This window comes from Plodia interpunctella, chromosome 1 (genome assembly GCF_027563975.2).
Source record: "Plodia interpunctella isolate USDA-ARS_2022_Savannah chromosome 1, ilPloInte3.2, whole genome shotgun sequence".
Taxonomy (NCBI): Eukaryota; Metazoa; Arthropoda; class Insecta; order Lepidoptera; family Pyralidae; genus Plodia; species Plodia interpunctella.
The window spans coordinates 7618376-7640611 of record NC_071294.1 but is presented as its reverse complement, the minus strand read 5'-3'; the positions used below and the strand labels follow the sequence as shown (position 1 = coordinate 7640611).

At 36.0% G+C, this 22236-nt stretch overlaps 4 protein-coding genes across 6 annotated transcripts in view; 2 read left to right on the top strand and 2 right to left on the bottom strand.

The window, feature by feature from the left end:
• The window catches only part of mib1 (mind bomb 1), a 141016-nt gene extending 132669 nt beyond the window's left edge, over positions 1 to 8347 (top strand). Inside the window, exons 13-18 of one of the 2 annotated variants that reach the window (XM_053744081.2) lie at positions 4534 to 4789; positions 5048 to 5234; positions 5585 to 5931; positions 6464 to 6680; positions 7053 to 7198; positions 7497 to 8347. In XM_053744081.2, coding sequence (XP_053600056.1) covers positions 4534 to 4789; positions 5048 to 5234; positions 5585 to 5931; positions 6464 to 6680; positions 7053 to 7198; positions 7497 to 7637 — 1294 coding nt within the window. In that variant the 3' untranslated portion in view covers positions 7638 to 8347. Of the gene's footprint in view, positions 1 to 4533; positions 4790 to 5047; positions 5235 to 5584; positions 5932 to 6463; positions 6681 to 7049; positions 7199 to 7496 lie in introns of both variants that reach the window. The other variant, XM_053744073.2, reaches the window with a different exon arrangement.
• A 939-nt stretch (positions 8348 to 9286) lies between these two features.
• Positions 9287 to 13514, bottom strand: LOC128669332 (WW domain-containing oxidoreductase-like). The gene is made up of 6 exons (XM_053744093.1): positions 13328 to 13514; positions 12959 to 13106; positions 12202 to 12455; positions 10880 to 11059; positions 9786 to 10053; positions 9287 to 9645 (listed from the first exon to the last, which is right to left on the bottom strand). Exons 1-6 carry the CDS (start codon positions 13345 to 13347, stop codon positions 9364 to 9366), a joined length of 1152 nt encoding a protein of 383 aa, XP_053600068.1. The 5' UTR covers positions 13348 to 13514; the 3' UTR covers positions 9287 to 9363.
• Positions 13515 to 15820: 2306 nt separating this feature from the next.
• Positions 15821 to 16640, top strand: LOC128670560 (succinate dehydrogenase assembly factor 4, mitochondrial-like). Of its 2 annotated transcripts, none has more exons than XM_053746331.2 (2): positions 15821 to 15930; positions 16146 to 16640. In XM_053746331.2, the coding sequence occupies exon 2, from the start codon at positions 16166 to 16168 to the stop codon at positions 16442 to 16444; it is 279 nt and encodes a 92-aa protein (XP_053602306.1). In that variant the 5' UTR covers positions 15821 to 15930; positions 16146 to 16165; the 3' UTR covers positions 16445 to 16640. The 2 variants fall into 2 exon arrangements, with proteins under 2 accessions (XP_053602306.1, XP_053602297.1); XM_053746322.2 differs by having other exon boundaries at positions 15866 to 16038.
• l(2)37Cb (lethal (2) 37Cb) lies at positions 16635 to 21449 on the bottom strand. The gene is made up of 5 exons (XM_053746309.2): positions 20912 to 21449; positions 20604 to 20740; positions 18292 to 19855; positions 17289 to 17691; positions 16635 to 16909 (listed from the first exon to the last, which is right to left on the bottom strand). The coding sequence occupies exons 1-5, from the start codon at positions 21238 to 21240 to the stop codon at positions 16688 to 16690; spliced, it is 2655 nt and encodes an 884-aa protein (XP_053602284.1). The 5' UTR covers positions 21241 to 21449; the 3' UTR covers positions 16635 to 16687.
• Between the last annotated feature and the right edge of the window lie 787 nt (positions 21450 to 22236).

Sequence of the window (22236 nt, the reverse complement as noted above, 5' to 3'; positions counted from 1 at the left end):
TGTGAATCTTCTGTCACTGAGAAAAATGTGATCGGAGATTTCCGGGATCGATGACACGCCCGCGCAGCTCCATACTTCTTTACATTCCATATGATAATAAGCACTATGGGAAGTAAGGAAGCACGGAACTCGCGCAAGGCTTTTCCTCTTCATAGAATCAGCACACTGAAGTCGTTCGCGAAACCGATGGTCTTTCATGTGACGCCATCTCTTGGGAGATGGTGATGGCAGCAACACCACGGTCCGAGATCGCGACAGCGCGACGCCCGTAACCACCCCAACGAGCGACGCGGCGTGGTGGCAGCTCGGAGAGCACTGGCGGCGCGATCGATGCGCACGCGCAGACCAGCTCTAAAAATGGAGTCAACCGGCGGAGTTAGCTTACGACTCGCGAGTACCATCCATTCCAAATTTGTATTTTCCCGAAATAGACCCGACGGCAGGCGTCCATCGGATCGGTTTTCCGAACGTGCACCATGCGGTGGCACATCGTGGTGCACACAGGAGCCTCGGCTGGGGACTCCTCTGAGGCTCTTATGTAAGTAACACCAACATGAACCGCGTCGCGTGACGACCGTATCGAAAATAAATGTGCACACTGAGTCCGCCGCCGACAAGCGCCACATGTGCGCGCTCCCGTCAGCGTTCCAATGGTCGCGCGCTGGAGGGGATGCTATTATTAGTAGTACACCATCCACCACTGTCACCTCCCGCGGGGTAGTCGAGCTATACATAGTTCCGATCACAAGATCTGGCAAACCTTAGCGTTCACTGACCTCTGAAAAACGTCGAAAAACAAATTAAACCAAAATCACATCATCAATGTCACAATTGTTGCACAATTTGCATCTATTTAAGAGTAGTAATGATTGATTGTCGTCTGACTTTTGTTGCTATAAGGAATGATTTTAGTATAGAAGAATCAACAAAATTTAAAAATGATGTTTCCAAATCGATTAATAGATATTTTTGCTGGATTCTAGTCCATTGTGGCACCGATATCGCGTTGTCGACGTAGCTCGCCGCTACGCTCCCTCAGTCAATAAAAGAATTTTGGCAAAGTTTCGTAGACAAACAAGTGGGACGACAGCCAACTCATCTTTTGTCTGCTTGAAAGCAACATGGTTTTGTTAGCATTTCGATACTGAAATGTTGCAAAGTTGTAGAAGGAAATATCTATTTCCTTTACATTATATCAATACATTGTTTCCTGTTTTCATTACGTTGTTGTCTTTAGGTAATGCTGTAAACACTATTATTGCAAGTCTTAGTAATACATGAAATAATGTTGTGGTCTCGTAAATTCATGAAGTAACAAACCTACAAATTTAACAAAATTTCACTTTGTTATTTCATTTAGTCTAATAGCTGAACTCTTTTTATTTAGTAAAACTGTATTGAACAACTTAAATGCCGAAAACGTTCTCATATGTAGAATCATCCAAATATCTTCTACTTATTTATATATTTAAAATTGAAAAACACTTGACTTATTATATTTTAAGGAAATACACGTGGACGAATACGCGGGTAAAAGATAGTTACCATATAAAACAATTATAAGTAGACTACTATTAATAAAGTAACATTAATGACGACACCAACACATTTCAGTATTCGTCCATATCATGACTAATTTGATAAAACTATGATTAAACTTAATTATATATTAATTTGGATGAAATATTTTTTCTAAAATAATATATTCTATCAAAAATAGAACAAAAGAGCAATGGAACTAGCGGTTCAATCTTTCTTTCCTACTAAATAAAGTGAGCTTGTGTAGACATGAAGATGCTTCAGTAAAGAAACTCTGCGATCCTGTCCGCAGAGCAGGCCAGTGTCCAAAGACCGTCTGTTGAATATTAATGCGACATTGTTATTGGCCACTAGTGCCCGCTGCCCCAATCGCACATTTCCATAACTTACTATTCTGGATCCGTGGGGAATCAGCTCACTGTAGGAATATGATCACTGGCTACTCATATCTTCCTTGTTATATTTAACGTCACTATTTGTTACATTATGCATCAATACAGTAAGTTAGTTCTCGAATACTCAGTCGCACGCGACGCGATAATATAACGTGGTTATTCATCGGTTGATTGTCTCATGTGCTACAGATTGTGCATGCCAGTTCCTAGTTACGCTCGTTTAAACATGTCTTTCATTAAGTTTTCGTCGACATTATAATGTATACTATTGAAATCATATTTTTTCATAGATATTATCTAGATTTAGTAAACTTAATTAGCATCAGGTGAATGAAAATCAGTTCCTGTTGTCCATGTACTGTATTTTAACTAGAAAACTGATCTAGATCCGTAGAGCTAATGACATAATAATTTCCGCCTCGATTTTATATATCTCTACATTATATTCTTGAAAGTACAAGAAACTGGACGCTGTTACTAATTCATTTTCTACATCTTCCTCAAATGAGAAATAGACTAGCCACAGATGTTATATTAAGAGCAGCTGTTATATTAAGAGAATTTCATTAACATCTACTTCGCGTTATTTCAGTATTTTTTAAATCCAAAGGAGATTAAAGAAACGAGAGTATACAGAAAGTTGATAAAAATAAACATCGATGAAGATACGTTTATGTAGTTCATTGGTCTTGCTCTCATGTTGTGTTATCATCTGCTTAACATAAAAATACTAATACTGTTCCCGAAAAGCGGCTAGACTTCCTCCAGTTTTAGTAACATGATTTTTTTAATTATAAGTTTTATATACCTGTGAGTAAATTTTTATAAGTACATAACTACCTATAAAAATTACTCGTAGCTATTAGCTAGTATCTAAATTAATGACAGTAAAAAAATAGCTATCCTAAAAAGGCCTAATAATACCAAAATTTAGTATATTATTTCACGATTGTAATATTATTTATTGATGTACTTGTACTAAATGAATGTGACCTGGATATCCGACGTACCTACCTCATATCAAAACAGTGACAACCAATGGAGCGTTTAATGCAAGGACTTAATTGTGAGCGTCAGCTGCACTACTACGGAACCAAACGGATTGTCCGAGCTTAGCTCAGAATACCATACTCAACCATAAATCTGTTGCTAACTACTGGCCGTCCAATTCAATTTGTAATGTATAAAAGTACATTTCATTTTACAAATGTTTCTGTTTTATTTTGAACCTTAACTATTACTTAGTGACGGAGGTAGTAACTTCAATTAAATTCCTCTTTTTACGGCAGCGCACATGTATTTACATTACTACTGAATTTAATATCCTATATCCTCCCCTAGGGAGCAAATGCTCATTATTTAGGATGAATCAGTGTTCCTGAAATTTCAATATTTACATGCTTGATATTATTTAAGTAGAAGTAATCACATTTTGTAATCGATGTCGCTGCAATTGAACTCACCGTGAATAGGCAATAAGAACGTAAACAAAATTCAGCTACATCCAATGTTTGCTTCATGAACACATTTAAAATTCCATGAATATAACACTAGGTTTCCGTCCAGTAAATGAGAACTGAATATGTGTTCTTTTTTGTATGCGATCGAAGCGCGTGGTATAGCGATGCGAGCAAACGCGCGACGCGCGGCTCGCCGCTCCCAACTGTTGGTGTGCGGAGGTCGCCAGCGCCGCCAACCTAATGACGACGCCGACGTTTGACCTTATTTAATTAGTTCGTTCGTTTTACTCTACCAACGTAACCCGCCATATGAATATGTGTACCGTCTAATTTATTGTTGTCAACTACTCCATTACAACGCCCGTTAAAGACCGGAATCCGCTGACGCTTTAAGAGCTCACAATTGTTTTATACAACATGCGCCGTTAAATGGAGATTACTGCGTTATAATAGTTCATCACCATGCCTTTTAACTGCGCTCATTAAGAGAGTCTGAGCTACTAGACTCGGACTCGACGTGGCACGAGTTTTATTTTGTAATGCCGTGGAAATGTAAACCTTGTAGGTGATGCAAACGCGATCTGTTTAGCTATTTTCGTTACGAGTTCATCCACCTCGATGCAGACGCTGATTTCTGCATCAGACATCGTATCGTAATTTCGATACCTCAAATTGAAACACTTATATTTAGTGTAGAATTTCTATTTGTTTTTCTATTCATTTAGAAACTAGACCTTACTTTGGTATCTATATACAACGTTGATCCTAGCCTAATAAAATGCGCGATGAATTCGAACTCTAGCTATACACAGGAGATGAATTCGAACTCTAGCTATACACAGGAGATGGATTTGAACTCTAGCTATCCACAGGAGTCAGCAGGCGCTAGTTTGTATAATTAGAAAGCTCAATGGGAGGTCTTTTTTGTAATACATGTGTAACAAGTCCCCATTTGAGAAAGAGTTTAATTGGAGTTAGGTAGGTATAAAATACTAAAATAGAACTGTAACCCCTGGTATGACAACTAAAAATGCATTGATCAAGACTTGACTGTTGGCAGTTCTTTCCAGGCAACATTTATCTATTCTAAAAAAGCTTGACTCAATGACTAACAGTAAGTATATGTGTTGGTTCCACAGCGCCATGAAGATAATGCTGGGCAAGTCGCGGCCATGGATCGTGGACGAAGCGAAGGACGACGGCTACACGGCCCTTCACCTTGCGGCCCTAAACAACCACGCGGAAGTCGCTGAGCTCCTGCTATGCGCTGGCGCACGTCCGTACCTCCAGAACGCTAACTTGCAAACTGCGCTCCATCTGGCGGTCGAGAGGCAGCACACGCAGATAGTGCGCTTGCTGGTGGCGCACGGAGCTGACCTTAATATATGTGATAAGGTACACTTTGTCATTAAGTCGCCTAAAGGAATCTGATATTACTTACGAATACCCAATTACAACACATGGCGGCAAAAAACGCACACACACTACTGTGCTAAATAGTACCGCGAACGTAGCCTTCGCGAGTATATATTTTTTTTATTTTGCGCACGCATGTTATTTCATTTATCAGTTTCCTATATTTAATTATGAACGACTGACTAAAATATAAATGCTATATGATTCAATAAATGAATATAAAATGTGATATATCAGGACGGCGACACGCCTCTGCACGAAGCGTTGCGGCACCACACGCTGCAACAGTTGAGGCAACTACAGGACGCGCGCGGCGCGCCTCTCCTCACCGGGCTGGCGCACACCCACGACAAGAAATCCTCCGCGTCCATCGCCTGCTTCCTGGCGGCCCGGGGAGCTGACCTCACCATTAAGAACAAGAAAGGTAAACCTTCTATTGTTTAGAATGCTCAGGAAGTAAACATACTCCAAATCCTTGTGAGCGTCATATTCTGTCTACAAATTTTTTATATGTTTACTCTCCGAGCATTCTAAACAAGTTTCTGAAGAAATTTATAGGAACGTTATCTACCCCTTGCAATTGACCTAACTCGATAGATTTCTCCGAGTTACTAGGTTCTGAAAGGCTGCTATAAAATATATTTGATGTTTGTGAAAGAGTAAATTCCTGTTATTAATGAGCAGGGTTACGTGTTAATATTATGACTGCTATCGACAGAGCGACTCATGCGTAATCGCTCTCGCGATTAATATTGCAATATATAATGTTTTCAGGTCAAACCCCATTAGACCTGTGTCCTGATCCAAACCTCTGCAAGACGTTAACGACGTGTCGTAAAGAAGGAACTGGGGGTATATTGGATAAAGTGACTCCGGATAGCGAGCAAAGTTCATTGAGCATAGCGAGTGGAAGCGGGAGCGGAGGCGCAAGCGGAACCGGAACCGGAAGCGGTGCCAACGCAGCGGCCGGGGAGCCCGCCGCTGTCGCCAGCGGGAGTTCCACTCAAATGTGCCAGTTCGAACTCACTTCAGACGAGTGCCTTATTTGCTCTGATGCGAAACGTGATACATTATTCAGGCCCTGCGGACACATATGCTGCTGCAGCGTTTGTGCTGCGAGGGTAAGATTATTACATCCTACACCAATACATATAACTAGCTTATACCCGCGGCTTCATCCACGTATTTTTTCCACCTATCCAATGTCCTTCTCCATACTCCTATATGTATGCTAACTGTGAAAAATATTGTATACTTATATAAATTTAAAGATATTAATATACAACGTTGTAAGTTTGCTTGTGATTTTATAATATGAGGATAGGGTTGTAACTTATATCACGAGAATAGCGAAAAAACTGGGTTAATTTGTAAATATAATAATAATAGATAACTAAATAGTGTTTTGATGCTGGTCTGGGAGCGAAATAAAAACATAGAATATATCATATTTTTCCTCCCGGTAGGAATGTAAAAGTTTAAAATCAAAGAAAACAGTTGGAAATTAGAGATTCTCATGAGTCATAAGCTTTTCAAGTTTCAAAACTCATGACTGTTTATTCCATTAGGGAGTCATGATACTGTATTTACAAAGAAAGATATCAGTAAAATATAATTTTGGATCGTTTTAGATAAAGGTGATTTGATTTTCAGGTAAAGAAGTGCCTGATCTGCCGGTCGTGTGTGTCCGGACGGCAGCGCATGCGCGAGTGCGTGGTGTGCTCGGAGGCGCCCGCCAGCGTGGTGTTCCGGCCCTGCGGCGACGTGTGCGCGTGCGCCGCCTGCGCGCCGCTCATGCGCAAGTGCGTGGAGTGCCGCACGCCCGTGCTGCCGCCGCTCAAGCCGCCGCCCGAGCCCAACAACAAAGATGGTAACTCTGCTTTATATACTTACACATGTCCATAATCCTGTGTTACTGATATAAATGCTTTATCGTCTGTCATGATTAAAGCGCAGGGCCGATTTTGATGAAATTTGGAATAGGTATAGTTAAAATCCCATGGTCAAATATAGGCTACCGCGGACAGAACTACGGGCAACAGCTGGTTTTCATAAATTTGAACGATAATTCTAATTTTTGTCTCATAAGGCAAGCGAATCCTAAAACTACCCGAAAGGCAAATTTATGGGTTTGAATTTCACTGGAAAAACGTAATAAACAGGATTTAATGCTGAACGTCCCACGGAATCCCCGTTATTGATTGACAGTATAAGACTACAATTTCCATTTGTCCCGCAGTAGAAAAGGACAACAGCCAAGCTGCGCCGATGAACAAAGGTCAAGCCGCAGGCGCGGGCACTCCACTCGTGGTCAACAACCTGGAGCCGCGCGCGCCGGCCGCCGACGTGCAAAAGTTACAACAACAACTGCAGCACATCAAGGAACAGGTACAGCCGCCTACACTACACGGGCACCCGCGAGTAGTCAACAACCTGGAGCCGAAAAAATATCTTTACATGTCTTCTGGCATACTTATCCATATCTTGGGCATTTCAATGTATTTATCAAAATGTCATGTAAAAATTATCTTCATCCTTAAATTTATTATTATCAGACTAACACACTGAAGTTCATAGCTTTTGTCTGAGTTCTCTTGCATTTAAAACGATATCAACATATCAAGTACCTTAATTATAGGCTCTGGTTAAAAATAGTTGTTTACTTAACATTTCGTTTCCCTTCCAGACGATGTGCCCTATATGCTTGGACCGACTAAAGAACATGATATTCCTATGCGGACACGGGATGTGCCAAATGTGCGGTGACCGCATCACCGTGTGCCCCATCTGCCGCAAACAGGTTGAAAAGCGCATATTGCTCTACTAGCTAGCTGGCAACGTGGCCAGACTATCTGCTGATTTTTCTGAAAGTCACTAATTTCATGCATGGTAACAGTTAGTACGATATTGAATACCTAAAAGCAATAGCGGTAATTCTGTATACTAAACGAAAGAGATAATAAGAAGCATTAAGCCTAGAAAATGTAATCTCAACGTGACCTTTTGTAACCTCTAATTATTGTTACACATTGTTATTCTTACGATGAGGTAATCTATGAGACTGGCAGGCAATCTAACCTTAGATGTCGCCGGTGTAGTTGAGGAGTTGAGGTCATCCTATTTGTCTAGCTCTGTGTGCTTTCAACTGTCACTGTCACTAGCAAATGCCATGCGCACTCGATCTTGGCGCAATTGATTGTAAATTCAAATGACCTCCAGTTTCACAAATGCCATCTACCGAAAATAGAAGGCGAACATGAGCCCAATGGAACATTAGCCTCAGACACCAGTTACTCGTTAAATACAGGGCGCTCAATAGTACAGCACTCTTTAAAATACATTACCTTATTAGGAATAATCTTTGTATAACTCAGTGTAAGTGGTATCGATGAAAAAGCGACATGTTACAACCTATCAATCGTATGGTTCAAGAGTATATTTTAATTAGTCTGAAGTAAGTGGCGTTATCTCATCTTAAAAAGCTGAGGTGTTCGGTTCGTAATCCGAACGCCTCCGCAACATGTACCTTCATACTTTGTACTTTTTTTGTTAATTAAAGTTTGTTAATCTACATAGGTTACTTGTATACTGTTTACGGTTATTTGGCCGGCGAAATGGTTAACGTTGAACGGAAGAAACAATTATTTTTACCTGCCTTTTAAGAAATGTTATGTTTGATTATTCGTTAAATGCTGCTTTCCTTTTTGAAATGATAAATACGACAAGATCAAGTGATCGATTTGCAACGTTTACATAATTCATTATTTGTAAATCTACATAATTTGGAAAGCTACATGGGATAAGCTCGTCTTTGTATACGTATTCTTGTATTAGTCAGAATTTATCTTATTCGTAAATTAAGGCCTTTACAAAAAATATTGAAATAATAAAAGTTATTTAAGCGCAATTTCGAATTTCACACCTGACCTTGTCGTTATTGTCTTCAAGTGTTATAAAACTTCTAGAGTAGTATTAAAAATTACGTAAAATTATTTTATTATAACTATAATACTTAATTGCTTCAATCTCATACTCAACCTTATGATAACGCATTTATTTTGAATAGTTTAAGGATGTGCTGCTATAAAGCCCAAAAGCCACTATTTAGCAGTAAGTATTAGAAAAAATAATTTCTATTTGAAGAGTATAGTTTTCCTACTTCACCGTGCCCAGTATTTATGAACTTTAGCTGGGTTAATCCGACCTGCATTTTATGCTACCAGAAGACGGCAGATGGTTTTGAATCTTTAAAAAAGCGACATGCTTTAAAAAAGTCAAATAATTCACTGCCTTTTAAGTCAATTTTCTATTTTATTTAATTTTTTTTGAAAACTGGACAAAACACAATCCACCACAAAAAAAAAAATGTGTTTATTACCTGCTTTGTTGTATTCACCTTGAAACATGAACTTCATTTATACTACCTATATAATAAAATGTATTTATAATTGAATTAATGTAATTAAAGATTTATAGTAAACACCATCTTTTATTTTCTAATTTCCAAAATTGACAAAATAAATTAACTTTATATAAATAATAGAGTATTAAGTCTACGAGTTTATTGTGCCCGAGTAATTGGACATGACCGTGTCCTCGACGGCCTCCTTGAGCTGCTGGCGGTAGAGCGCGGAGGAAGCGCGCGCGACGTCGTCGAAGGCGCCCACTCTGTCGCGCAGCATGTCGTGCGTCAGGTCGTTGACCCTGAACGATAAGTGGAGGTCGCTCGCTATATCGCTCTCAGTGCATCGCTTACAGTCCTTGAAGTAAATTCCTGATACCCCGTTCAGTTCTGGTGAAAAGGCACAATATAGTGGTGTACTGGCCGCTTGGCTCTGAAAAAAAAATGTACATAATATTACAGTCCATCTTTCTAGTTATAAAAAGATGTTTTTCTAACAATATTTATAACATATATCTACGGCAATGTAGGTTCTATAATAGCTAAAATTAAAATTATAACAATAATACTTACAATAGATTTAGAAAACGGCTTCATGAAAGTATAAAGTGCCTCATACACCCACCAATTTCGACACAGTCTAGTTTTAACGAAGGAGCCTGGGTGAGCACAGAATACTTGCTTTTGGCTGTGCATCCAGCGGTAGGCCAGGTAGTGCATGGATAGCAGGCCACACAGCTTCGACACGTTGTAAGCTCTAATCGAGGTATACTTGTCTTCAGGAATAGACAGTAGCTCTTTAGATGGCATCAGTGTGCTATGCGCATCCCAATTTATATTCCTAAAAAATTCGCTTGATTGCTACATCAATGACGTGTGAATCGTTTTCAACAACCAATAACTTACCCTTGCGTATTTGCTCGCCCATGTTATTAACAACAATGTTGATACCTGGGCGAGCAACACGAGCACGTAGGTACGCTAGTGACTGGAAATGCGCGGTTGGAAGGGTTGTCAGATGGCCGGGAAATCCGGGATGTTGCGTGTTGTCCCGTGTCCAGGGACACGAATCTCACGCAATCGAAGTTCAAATCATCAATTGTCGCAACTTTTTTTTAAAGGTTTTTAGCAAATTTACAATGTGAAAAAATGGATCGCTAATGCATTGTATTAAACTCTTTCAATTGTGATTTTTCGTAAGTCGAGAAACCGTGTTATACCTTCTAAAAAAATTGGAGAAATTTGGTGAAATGGCCTTTGATTTCATGAGAATCGAGCCCCAGTAATTTCACTTTATTGTGCCGGAAATCACAAATACTAGTTTTGAAAAAGTAGTTTTTTTTTTAAGTTATAAATAGTATATAGCCAAGTGAAGCTAAATTTAAGTTATATATAGCCAAATATACTTAGCGCTAATATAAAAAAAACTATAATAATTACCTACATCAATGTAGAACTGAATAAATATGCAAAAAATATTTTATCATTTGCATAACAGCAAACGGTTTTAGTTAGTTTAAACTCGGATAATTGATCTCGTTCGTGAAGAAAGGAAAAACTATTTATTTGGTAATTGCAAAATTATCATTAAAATTATTCGTGGCACAAGACATGTCCAGGAAATAATAATCTTAATATAAGAACATTATAACAGTTCTAGATCAAACCTGTGCGATTCCGAAGAAACAAATACAACTCTAGCGTCTGGTGCTAGGATCTTTTCGATATTCATTAACAAGTAGTATTGGCTCAAGTAATTAATCTGGAACGTAGTTTCAAAACCGTCTTCGGTTAAAGTCCATGGCAGGCCAAATACTGCAGCATTAAGGAACACGACGTCAATATTCCTGTACATTCATAAGGGTGGTATTAATGAGATCTAGATGCATACCGTGTGCAAATCTCAGTACTCGTCATCTAACGAGGTGACGACGAGTCTCAATAGCCGCAATGGACAGTAGCATAGACTTACAATAATTATCTTTTACATTTCGACTTGGATGTACCTATATCGCAGGCATTTTGTGTGATTCCACAGTTACATACGGCGTCGTCAGTATAAAAACTCTCGCTCTTGCCAAACATCCCGATTTTGGCGGGAAGATCCGATTTTTTATTCCAGAAGAGGGACAAAAGTCGCTCTCAAAGAGCCTTGTCCCAATTTTTTTGATTTGCAGTAAGAATCAAAAAAATACGATATCGGCATATTTTTGCACAAAGGCTAAATGTATAAAATACCTATTTTATAGATTTAGCCTTTAATTTAAACTTTCATCAAAATTTAGCTATTGTTGTTTTATGAAATAATACTATAAAAACTATTTTATATTAATTTGCGATTTTGCTATTATGTCCCGCTTTTCCTTAAAAAAGATGCATAAGACAATGCCGCAGCAAATTGAGGTACTTCCGCCGCGCTAGTATGTACTAAAACTGTATTTCTGCTGCCGCGGCCACGCCTAAATAGGGATTAGGACAATCAACACGATATCAGCGCACAAGAACATCCCAACCCAACTTGTGAAAATGCATAATTTTCGTGATATAATTTTTAATTTCACCAGTATTAAAACTTGATAGTTTGGCTATCGACAGTTTTAACCGGAAAAGGCCATAAAATATCGATAGCCGGTTTTCATCATCAGCATCATTGTCTGCTTTTCCCACTGCATAAATAATGATATAGCCCGTTTTGGTGAAATACTATTCGCAGACAATGAACAATACTATCAATAGTACTGAACCGTGATGACGATTAGACTATTGATAGTATTACCTACTTTACACTACACTCACACACTATCGCCGAACTCGTACTGATGCCGACGCGAATGCCTAGACGTTTCATAGTTTGTATGAGTGCCTTAATTCACCGCAAAAAAAAATCAGTAATGTATACAGAATCCTCCAAAGTTTTGCGAACTGTTCGCTGATAATGTGGAGCCAGCATCAAGTCTACCAACAAAGAGTTAGAGAGCAATAATCTCACTTTTCCTTTTTCAAAATTTCATCCGAGCTTGCTTTCACAGAACTTAGTGACGCGAGATTAGTTTCGTAAAATCGCAGAAGATTGGGGTTTTCACAAACGTTTTTAACAACTGTAGTGGCCTCATATGGATTCCGGCAGGCCATCAACACTTCGCAGCCGCGGGAAGTCATGCACCTGGTCATCTCCAATCCGATCCCACTATTGGCACCAGTTATTAAGCACTTTTTTTTTGATAAATCTTGGTCTTTCACGATCTAACAAATAAAACGAATCTGGTAATAATAATAAAAATATCACATTCAAATCTGCCCATGTCCTTCGTAAATCACAAAAAAGTTAAGCTAAAATATGTTTTGTCACTATTGCACTTTATATTTCCCAAGGCGACAAAACATAGGTACTTTAGCTTAAAGTGTGTTTTAACATGTTTATGAATAACAAAACGATACGATTTGATATTACGATGCTTAGAGAAATAGCGTTTAGGTACCGCTTTTACTTAGATTTTGATGCATTGATATAGCAACTATCTACAAATGAGATAGAGCTCAAATTTCGATCAAATCATGTTTTATCAAACGGTTACATTAGGTTTCGTATAGGGGAGCCCTTGCCATCTTTGTCGCACTAATTCTGGGGGCTTTTAGGAAGCTAAAAAAATATTTTGTATTACATTATTACAAGTAGACTTGTTAAAAGCATCTCGCTCGCCCACGTCACATTTCGGGTCTAAAGCAAGTAGGCAAGGATGACCAACCTCTTCAGCACGACAGCCATGTATGTTAACAAATACGTAATCTTCTGCTATAGCTTTCCAATAGCCATCGACAACATTTTTAATGCCTGCCAGAGTAACAATATTTCTTCTGCACAAGTCATTGACGACTCCGGGACGGATTGAATGCCTGCAAAATGAGACGCTAGTAGAATATATATTTTCCTCTAATATAATCCTCTATCTTGCTAATGCAGCATTAGAGACCTATTTACACGACATATGTTATCGTATTCAAAATATTTTATTAAATAAATAACGAAATAAAATTTCAAAAACAATGAGAATGCCCCGAATCTGATGCTGAGTAGCCATGTTGAGTAGGTAGTATATGAATACTGCTCGACTCACCGGAAATAGGGGAGAAACATTTTATCACTATACGTCTAATTATGTAACGCTATATATGAAGAAATTAAAAGATGAAAGATTATTTGAAATTCTAAGGACCGTTATTCCTAATATAAATTCCGAGTTCTGCTGAACTATAATATTGCTGATTACTGAGGTGTTGCTATGAAGTTTGATAAAGTAAATGTCCACGTATAACGTCATTTCAATTTTATTTTTCTGTAATGCGTGACGTGATGAACACCAGTATTTATTGGCCAAAGCACGCAATCTATATCTGTGGGCCAGAGAAATTTTTTATTCGAAATAGTAAATCCCTGTAAAAAAATGAAGCATTGCTAATGTTTGTTTTGTCTCGCTCAGTCAATGTCAAAATTTGTAAAGTGCAATAGTGAAAAAACAACACAATTTAGTTTAAAGTTGCTTTATTTTTTATGACTATCAGGGAATATTTTATTTATAGCAAATCGTGGATTTTTTATAATTATGTTACGACTAAACCTTGAAGGGTGGTTTAGGTTTACATTGACAATATTGCCTGCATACCAATAGCTTAATAATTCATAATAACTTCTATGAATATTTAGATAAACTTGTAAACTTGGAACTAATTATGAAAATTACTACAGCTAAAACGAGTTATTCACGGAAGTTTTAGGAGTGTGGTTCACGCCTTAGAATCTGACCATATCCTCCCGTAGTTGTCGTAGGTGGCGACTAAGAGATAAAAAGCAAACAGCATTCTCAAATAGATTTGACATCTAGCAGGTCGGTCGTAAAATCACAAACAAATCTAAATCTTGGCATAAGTTTAGGTCTGAGTGAAAATATGAGGAAGTCTATAGGTTTCCTTATCTACCAAGGCATGTGTACCTATGTATGCGCTGGGCCCATCGATAAAATTGATAAGGGAGATTTGGTATCTTGCAAGTTTAGTATGTCAAAGTCAAAGTCAAAAACATTTATTGCAAAATCTGTGTACATGTACATACGAGTACAAGAATGGTAAATATAAGTAAGAGTTTCAAACAGATTGCCCTTACAAGCATGCAATATTTTTCAATAACAAAATTATCAATTTATTATATTATTATAGTATTACCTTAATTTTAATAAAATTACATTTACATTATTATATTATTATAGTATTACCTTAATTTTAATAAAATTACATTTACATATAACCATAGAAATTTTAGTTTTTTATTGTTTTTGGTATCATAATTAAAATACTCATTTATATCATAGAGTATATACATTGAATAATTTTTAATGATAACTTTGCGATTACCAAATAAATAGTTTTTTCTTTCTTCACGAACGAGATCAATTATACAAGTTTAAACTACCTAGAATCGTTTGCTGTTATGCAAATGATAAAATATTTTTTGCATTCTTATTCAGTTCTATATTAATGTAGGTAATTATTACATATGTGTTAACTTAAATTACTTAAATTTTTATACCTCAACAGAAAATGCTCATCTGTACAACTTTTATTAGAGCGTAATTTCTATATTTCCTATAGTTTAGCCGTACCATCATAGTTCTCCATCAGGTGTTCCAGTTTTCAAAATCATTTATACGTATATGTTGCCCAGGCTTAATAGCTATATAACAAAAGTTTTATTCAAATCCGAAATCAATTCAAGTAGTTCCGAAGATTAGCGTGTACAAACAGACAGACAAACAGAGTTTTTTTAAATTCTTTCTCTGTTATATCGCTTAATTTTGTTTTTATGTAAATATAAGTAAGAGTTTCAAACAGCTCATTCATTGTACAGGATTTATTTCTACTGTTTTGTTATATGTATTGATTTTTCGTCGGAAACCAGTTTGAAAAAAGTAGTTTTCAAATTTATCTACTTCCAAACAATATTTTCTTTTTTATAATTTCGTTAGGATAAGTTTATCGATAAGTTATTTTTCTACGACAAATACGGGGTACACTCTATTTATTGTGAAATATACAACAATGTATATTTTCACAAACGAAATATTCGGGTGCCGAAATATTGAAAAAAATCGTTTTCCATAAGATAAAAACTTCGAAAAATATGGGATAAACCTCACGCTGTAAAATTCTCGAGTCAGTAAACGGTTGAAAATACAGGTAAGATCTTCAGTCAAAATAAAGTTTATATCAGTTTATGACCACAGATGATCAAATAATGCAGAACATAACCGTAGTAGTATTAACATAAGAGTAGTGTTATTATTTTCAGAATAATCCTTTAAATCCTTCCTTTTTCCTTTAAACTCGCACCACGATTGCGTAAAAGGTATTTTTGGTCGTAAATCTGCAACAATATTGAAAATTGGCGTTTTTTGCCTCCATTGGCAATGTTTGAGTGTCTTAGTTTTACCAGTAGCGCCATCTGCGCTGAGCTTTGCGTAATATGCCCTATTTGTATTATATTATTTATTGCAACAAAAATATCTTTTGGTAAATAGCTGGCAATGCATAAAAGTTTTAAAGTTAGGTTATATAGATGGCGCCTGTATCTATGTCGAATAATGGTGGAATGACAGGCGCCGAAGAAGTGTCACCCCCCTGATATTTTCCATGCGCATTTCAAAATCAAACCACCAATAATTATTAGGTATATCTAAAAATATCGAAAATATTTCAATTTCCGTTTATTCTTTTTAAACTGTACTCGTTAGACTAATTATGCTACGGTCTATAAGAGATCCCATTAAATCTAAAGGTAATAAATCGTATTGTGAGATAGGAACAAGCTACGATTTCTCAGATTTGTCATAAATCGGAAAAATAATATACATAACCATAACCTTTGAATTAAATTGATTTCAGGGATAATTGTACAATATGTGATGTCATATAATTATTCTAATACACCCAAGGCGGAGGAAACAGAAAAAGAAAAAAAAGAATCACAAAGGATGGCTGAATTCAGAAAAAAATTAAGGGAAACCACACCAATTGATGATCTAGGTGAACAACCATTGATGCATCCATCGCAAAAGAGTGATCCTTACCAACCATTTCCAGAGAACACTAATCCTGTTACAGGTGAAGTAGGTGGACCAAGAGGACCCGAACCTACAAGATATGGTGATTGGGAACGAAAAGGAAGAGTGTCTGATTTTTGATAAACTATTTTATTATATAGATATCATTTTGTATTATGTGGCCTTCGAGTTTGTCAACTCTTTGATCTGTCTACTCCTTATGGGATAAATATGATACTGTCCCATAATGAAGTAATTTAAAATGTCTATATTACAAAAGTATGCCGCATGATATAAATTGAACCATTATTAGATCTCAATAAAAGTGCAATAAATATTAATATTTTATTTACACAAAATTAATAATACTCTAAAGTTTATTTTCTAAGTATTAGCAGATTTTCCAATAGTTTTAGGCATTTTCTTATTTGTTGAGTCTTCTAGTTCTTTTGATTTGTAATAATGAGGAGCCACTTCTAACAGCCATTTGCTTTCAATCTCTGTAACTTGTCTCATAAACTCTTTAGATGTAAATACCAGTTCATGATAAATTACCCACCGAGGTAACTCTTCAAATAAAGCACTGTTAGGATGTATCATGACAGTCTGGAACATGAAATATAAAAATTAAAACTTATTTGCACAACACACCTTAGTTTTGGATTTGAACCACAAGGAATAGTTCAGTTCCAAACTATAGCAAAATATAAATATTTTTATTATTGTTCTGGTCTTTAATTGTAGTAGTTATGTACAGTCAACAGCTTATCAATCTACCTAAGGTCATTGCAAACACTGCTATTGCTCTGCCATAGAGGTTCATATAGGGTAACTTGATGTGCTGTTGACTGTGCCTATTAAAAATATATTACACATTAATGTGTTATTATATTACTGAAATGCCAGTGCTGTTAATTTCTTGGATGGATTACTATCCATTGTAACAACCCACAAGCCATATGTTACATAATAACTAAGAACTTACTTGATTATTCTTTACAGTTTTATAATGTCCACCTTTTGAAAACTTGGCAATGTGATAGAAGTACCCAGCAGTTATAGCTTTTCGTATATTAGCATCTTCTGATATACTTGATACCATTTCAATTTCTACTCTTTCCATGAGGCCAACTAATTGTTCTCGCACATCACGAGCACGTTTCATAGATCTATATTGTATAAAATTCTCATAACACCACTGAACAGAATAGTCTGAATCTACCCATTGATTGTAGACATTCATCAGTGTCAAGTGATCACCATTATGATGGAAAAAGTTTTTTCTAGCAGTGTCTGCATGTATTATTTTATCTTTTGGTCTATAGAATACTGAACTATTAACTGATAACATTGCAGCAATGGATACAATTTCCTCTGAACATTTGTACCTAAAAAAAATAAAATTATTTTTAGACTCTTTGTATTGTGCAATTTTCCTCATTTATAATGGTAAAGAAAGTAGATACTATACATATTGTACCTATGTGTAGTCTTTCTAGTATGTAATCTATCATAGTAGACTCACAATATGATGGATTTTGCACACTAAAAAACAAAGAAATACTTGACTTCTGTTTAAGGTTCCGAACTCTTATTTTTATCGTACCTAATGACGATGACTGTCTCATACGATGCGCGACGCCGACTACGCTCGCTGCGAGTTCAGTAGATTTACTCGGATTGCACGTAGCGTAGGCTTACACTTGCACACAAAATATGCACGAAATGCACCAAAAATCTATTTTCGGAACTTGCTTGATATAAAAAGAAGTACACACAAAAGCTTTCATATGACACATTATCATAACTGTTGGAAATTAACCTATTGTCGTAATTAGTGCCTATTGTCCTTCCTCAACTTAAAATCCGTTAAATTAATTAAGTGATTGGATATACTTTAGTTTATCCATATCACTTAATAACGCACACTTATAATCGAATATAATTGTTAGGTGCAATGCTATATTTTTTTATTTGAAGATACTTACTTTTCACTTGCTAGCAACATTTTTGCAAGCATTGGGTCAGTAGGAAATTCAGCCATTCTTCGTCCTGCTTTAGTTAATTCACCATGGTGATTGAGAGCACCAAGTGCATAAAGTTGTTCCAGAGCAAGAACCAGTGTCTCATGAGGTGGAGGATCTAGAAAATCAAAATGTATGAGATCATTTATTCCCAAAGCTTTCAAGGTAAGTACTGCATTCCCTAAATTGATTCTCTGAATTTCAGGTATGGTGTTATCTTCCAATTCATATTTATAAGCCCATGCAGTGTACAATCTAAAACACTTTCCAGGTGCTACTCTCCCAGCCCTGCCTGCTCTTTGATTTGCTGAAGCTTTTGAAATTGGTACCACCATTAAGCTTTCCATGCCTGTTTTTGAATTGAAATTATTTTGTTTAGCAAATCCAGGGTCAATAACATAGATAATATTATCAATTGTCAAGGATGTCTCAGCTATATTTGTGGCTAGTACAACTTTTCGGGCGCCTTCAGGTGTGGGTTCGAAAATTTTAGCTTGCATGTCACTTGGAAGGTTTGCATATACAGGCAGTATTAATAGTTCTTTCAATTTTTTCCCAATTTTCTTTGTCCTTTCTTGTAACATTTCTACACATGTTTCAATCTCTTCTTGTCCAGTCAAAAAAACTAAAATATCCCCTAGTGGTTGAGTTGCATGTATTTGTAAGACTGACACTACACAAGCATCTACATAATCAGCTTCTGGAGCTTTAGTATAATATATATCAACAGGAAATCTTCTCCCAGGAATTCTAAAAATTGGTGCATCATCAAAAAATTTTGAGAATTTTTCAGCATCTAATGTTGCACTAGATATCAGCAACTTTAACTCTGGTCTAAATCTAGTAATATCTTTTACAAGGCCGAATAAAATGTCAGTGTGCAGAGTCCGTTCATGAGCTTCGTCTATAATCATGACACTGTATGATGCAAGATCTGGTTCTGACAAGAATTCTCTGTGCAATGTACCATCAGTCATGTATTTAATCACAGTTCTGTCAGAAGTGCAATCTTCAAAACGGATACTATATCCAACCTCATTGCCAAGTTTGACATTCATTTCTTGAGCAACTCTTGCTGCTACTGACATAGCTGCTACTCTTCTTGGCTGAGTACAGCCAATTTTTTTTCCTTCATTAGTAAAACCAGCTTCATGAAGATATTGAGGAATTTGAGTTGTTTTTCCAGAACCAGTTTCACCTTCCACTATTAATATTTGGTAGGTCCTAATGGCTTCTATTAAAGATTGTTTGAATGGATAAACAGGGAGTGATTTCTTTGTCTCCTCAATGGTCATACGTATTTTCTGATATTCAGATTTTTCTTTTTCTTCCTTCTTTTCTTTATTGCCTTCAAGTTGCAGAGCTTGTATGAAATCAATTTGCTCATCCAAGAGAAGCTCATATTCGTCTTGAGATTTTGCATCTTTAGCTCCAAACTTGTAAAATGCAGATTTTATTTGTTCTTGCTCCCATTTTCTTTGCTCTGAATGTGGTAATTTTTCATTTTCATCAACTTCAACATATTCACCTAGAAGTTAAGAAGATGCAGAATTAAATAAGTAATACATGTACTATTTATTATTTTGAAATTTCAGAAATAAAAAGTAACAAAAAAAATTATAGACATGTTGTATAAATTATACATACATTACATAATCTAGATCTAGAGAATCAATACAAAATAAATAGACAATTTTTTCCGGCGCATTTCGTACCATTCGTACACAAGCAAGGTAAGGTTGTTTGTAAGATAGACATTAAATTTTGATCTATCTAAGCAAGCTTAAGTGTCCTAAAAAACATTTGCACAACATGTTTTAACCGAAAGTTGTTTAGCCTGATGAGCATTTCCTGTTGATGAATAAAAATCAAAGATAGAACACCTGAAGAAGATTCACAATGGTCCAGCTAAATTATAGTATAATAGTTTTTAGTCCGATTAGCACCTTCTGTATGTATAGGTATTGTTATGCTTTGTCTGTACAATTAAATTTCTCTAATAATTTGACTCCTTACCAAAAATTGTTCAGCCATGCAAAGTCACGGGCATCAGCTAGTGTGAAATGCTTGACATTTTATGACTGATCTTTTTCTATTCGAGTTGCAAATTTTAAAGACAGACATAAGGAATCTAACATTATGACAAAAGAGGATCTTTTGTAAATCAACAATTTACACAAATCTATTGTACAGACAAAATCGTTTCTTAACTCCTTTATCCAAATGTGGTTGTGTAAGACCTAAATCTCTTGTCAAGAATAAAGGTAGGACCTTACCTTTTTCTCCTTTACCCAAGTCCCTAGGCATATGGTATCTTTGAACATTTTCCAATTCCCTTGCTTTTTCATGTTCTTTTGCTAATTGTAATATTGTCTTCTTATGTTCCCTTTCTCTCTTTTCTCTTTCTGTTAAGCTATAACAAACATTAATACAATTGAAGATAATTTGTGCTTTTTTTACTTGAAATAGTAAATTTATACTATTGATTGATAGATAGAAGAGTAATTGGTAATGGTATCTTATGGTTGATTTGAAAAAATATTCAATATTCACAAAACCAAGATCTAAATAAATAAATACTCACATGCTTTCGTCAAACAAATACTCATCATCAGCAATATCTGCTTCGAGTTCTACAACTTTGTCATCTTTCCTCTTCTCCAAGTATTTACGGCGTGATTGAACGCGTAGCTTTGGTAAAATTTTATCTCTATCCTCTGCTTCAAGTTTGAGTCGTTTAGCTGCTTCTTCATATGATCTTTTACTCGAAGATTCGGTTATCTTTTTCACTTTTTCTTCGTCACGTTTCTTTAATCTTTTAGCGAATTCATCTCGTTCTTTAATATCCTTTATACGACTTTCTTCTTCACTACTTGAATCAGTAGAATATCTTCTTTTGCTTGATTTACTCATTGTGACTGTTTGAAACCAAGTTTTTGTATAGTTTTACAAAATATATTTGCAAAAACAAACACAAAACAAACAGTGAAGAAGAAGGAATCCTCACTCTCTAGCTTGGGAAGAGGATATTGAATGAAGTTGATGTTTGATGGAATGTTTTTTTTGTTTAGTTAATCCATATGGAAAAGCAAAAGGATCTAGCCCATATAGCCATCGACTCCAGTGGAACCAGAGACTAGTGATGTTATTTAGAAGGCATAGATAAAAAAATATATATATGTAAATAATAATAATAAATAAATATAAATATACAAATTATATATATATATATATATGTGATTTTTAACTCCTTAAGGTTACCTCGAGGTTACACGACACAAAAGTTTACTTTTAAAAGATTTTAAAAATTTGAAAAAAAAAGCGTTCGTAATCCTGTTTTTAATCAAGGGAGTATTACTGCACATTTATCCCACCAGAGTACAGCACTGTATGTTAGGTAAAAGCTTTGCCGCCTTTTGCCATGTCGATTAAAACTAATTATTTAAATTTTATTTTAGAGTTCTTTATTAAGCCTTTCATTATGTAAACATTCGTTTGTCAAAATATATAAAACAATGTAGCATATTCGGGTGCCGAAATATTGGGAAAAATCGTTTTCCATAAGATCTTCGAAAACTATGGGAAGAATGGGAAGAATTAATAAAAGTTTTTATTCTGTACGTAAACGTCTGACAAGTGGCAACATTAAATGCAAATCCCCCGTTAAAAACTCTTCTTTGCAACACTAAAATCAGCAGTAAATGAAACAATCAAAAAACACGGTGGTGCCCACCGTGTTTTTTGATTGTTTTTTTCACTTTTCTCACATTTACTATTTTCACTTCAAAGGTCGATTTGAGCAATCTGTTCCTCCGTTTTTGTATTAATTATCTAGAATTTTGAAGTGTTTGTGCGTTAAAGATGCTTTTTAATGGTATTTTGCTGTGCTGCAGGCCTACCATCAACTTT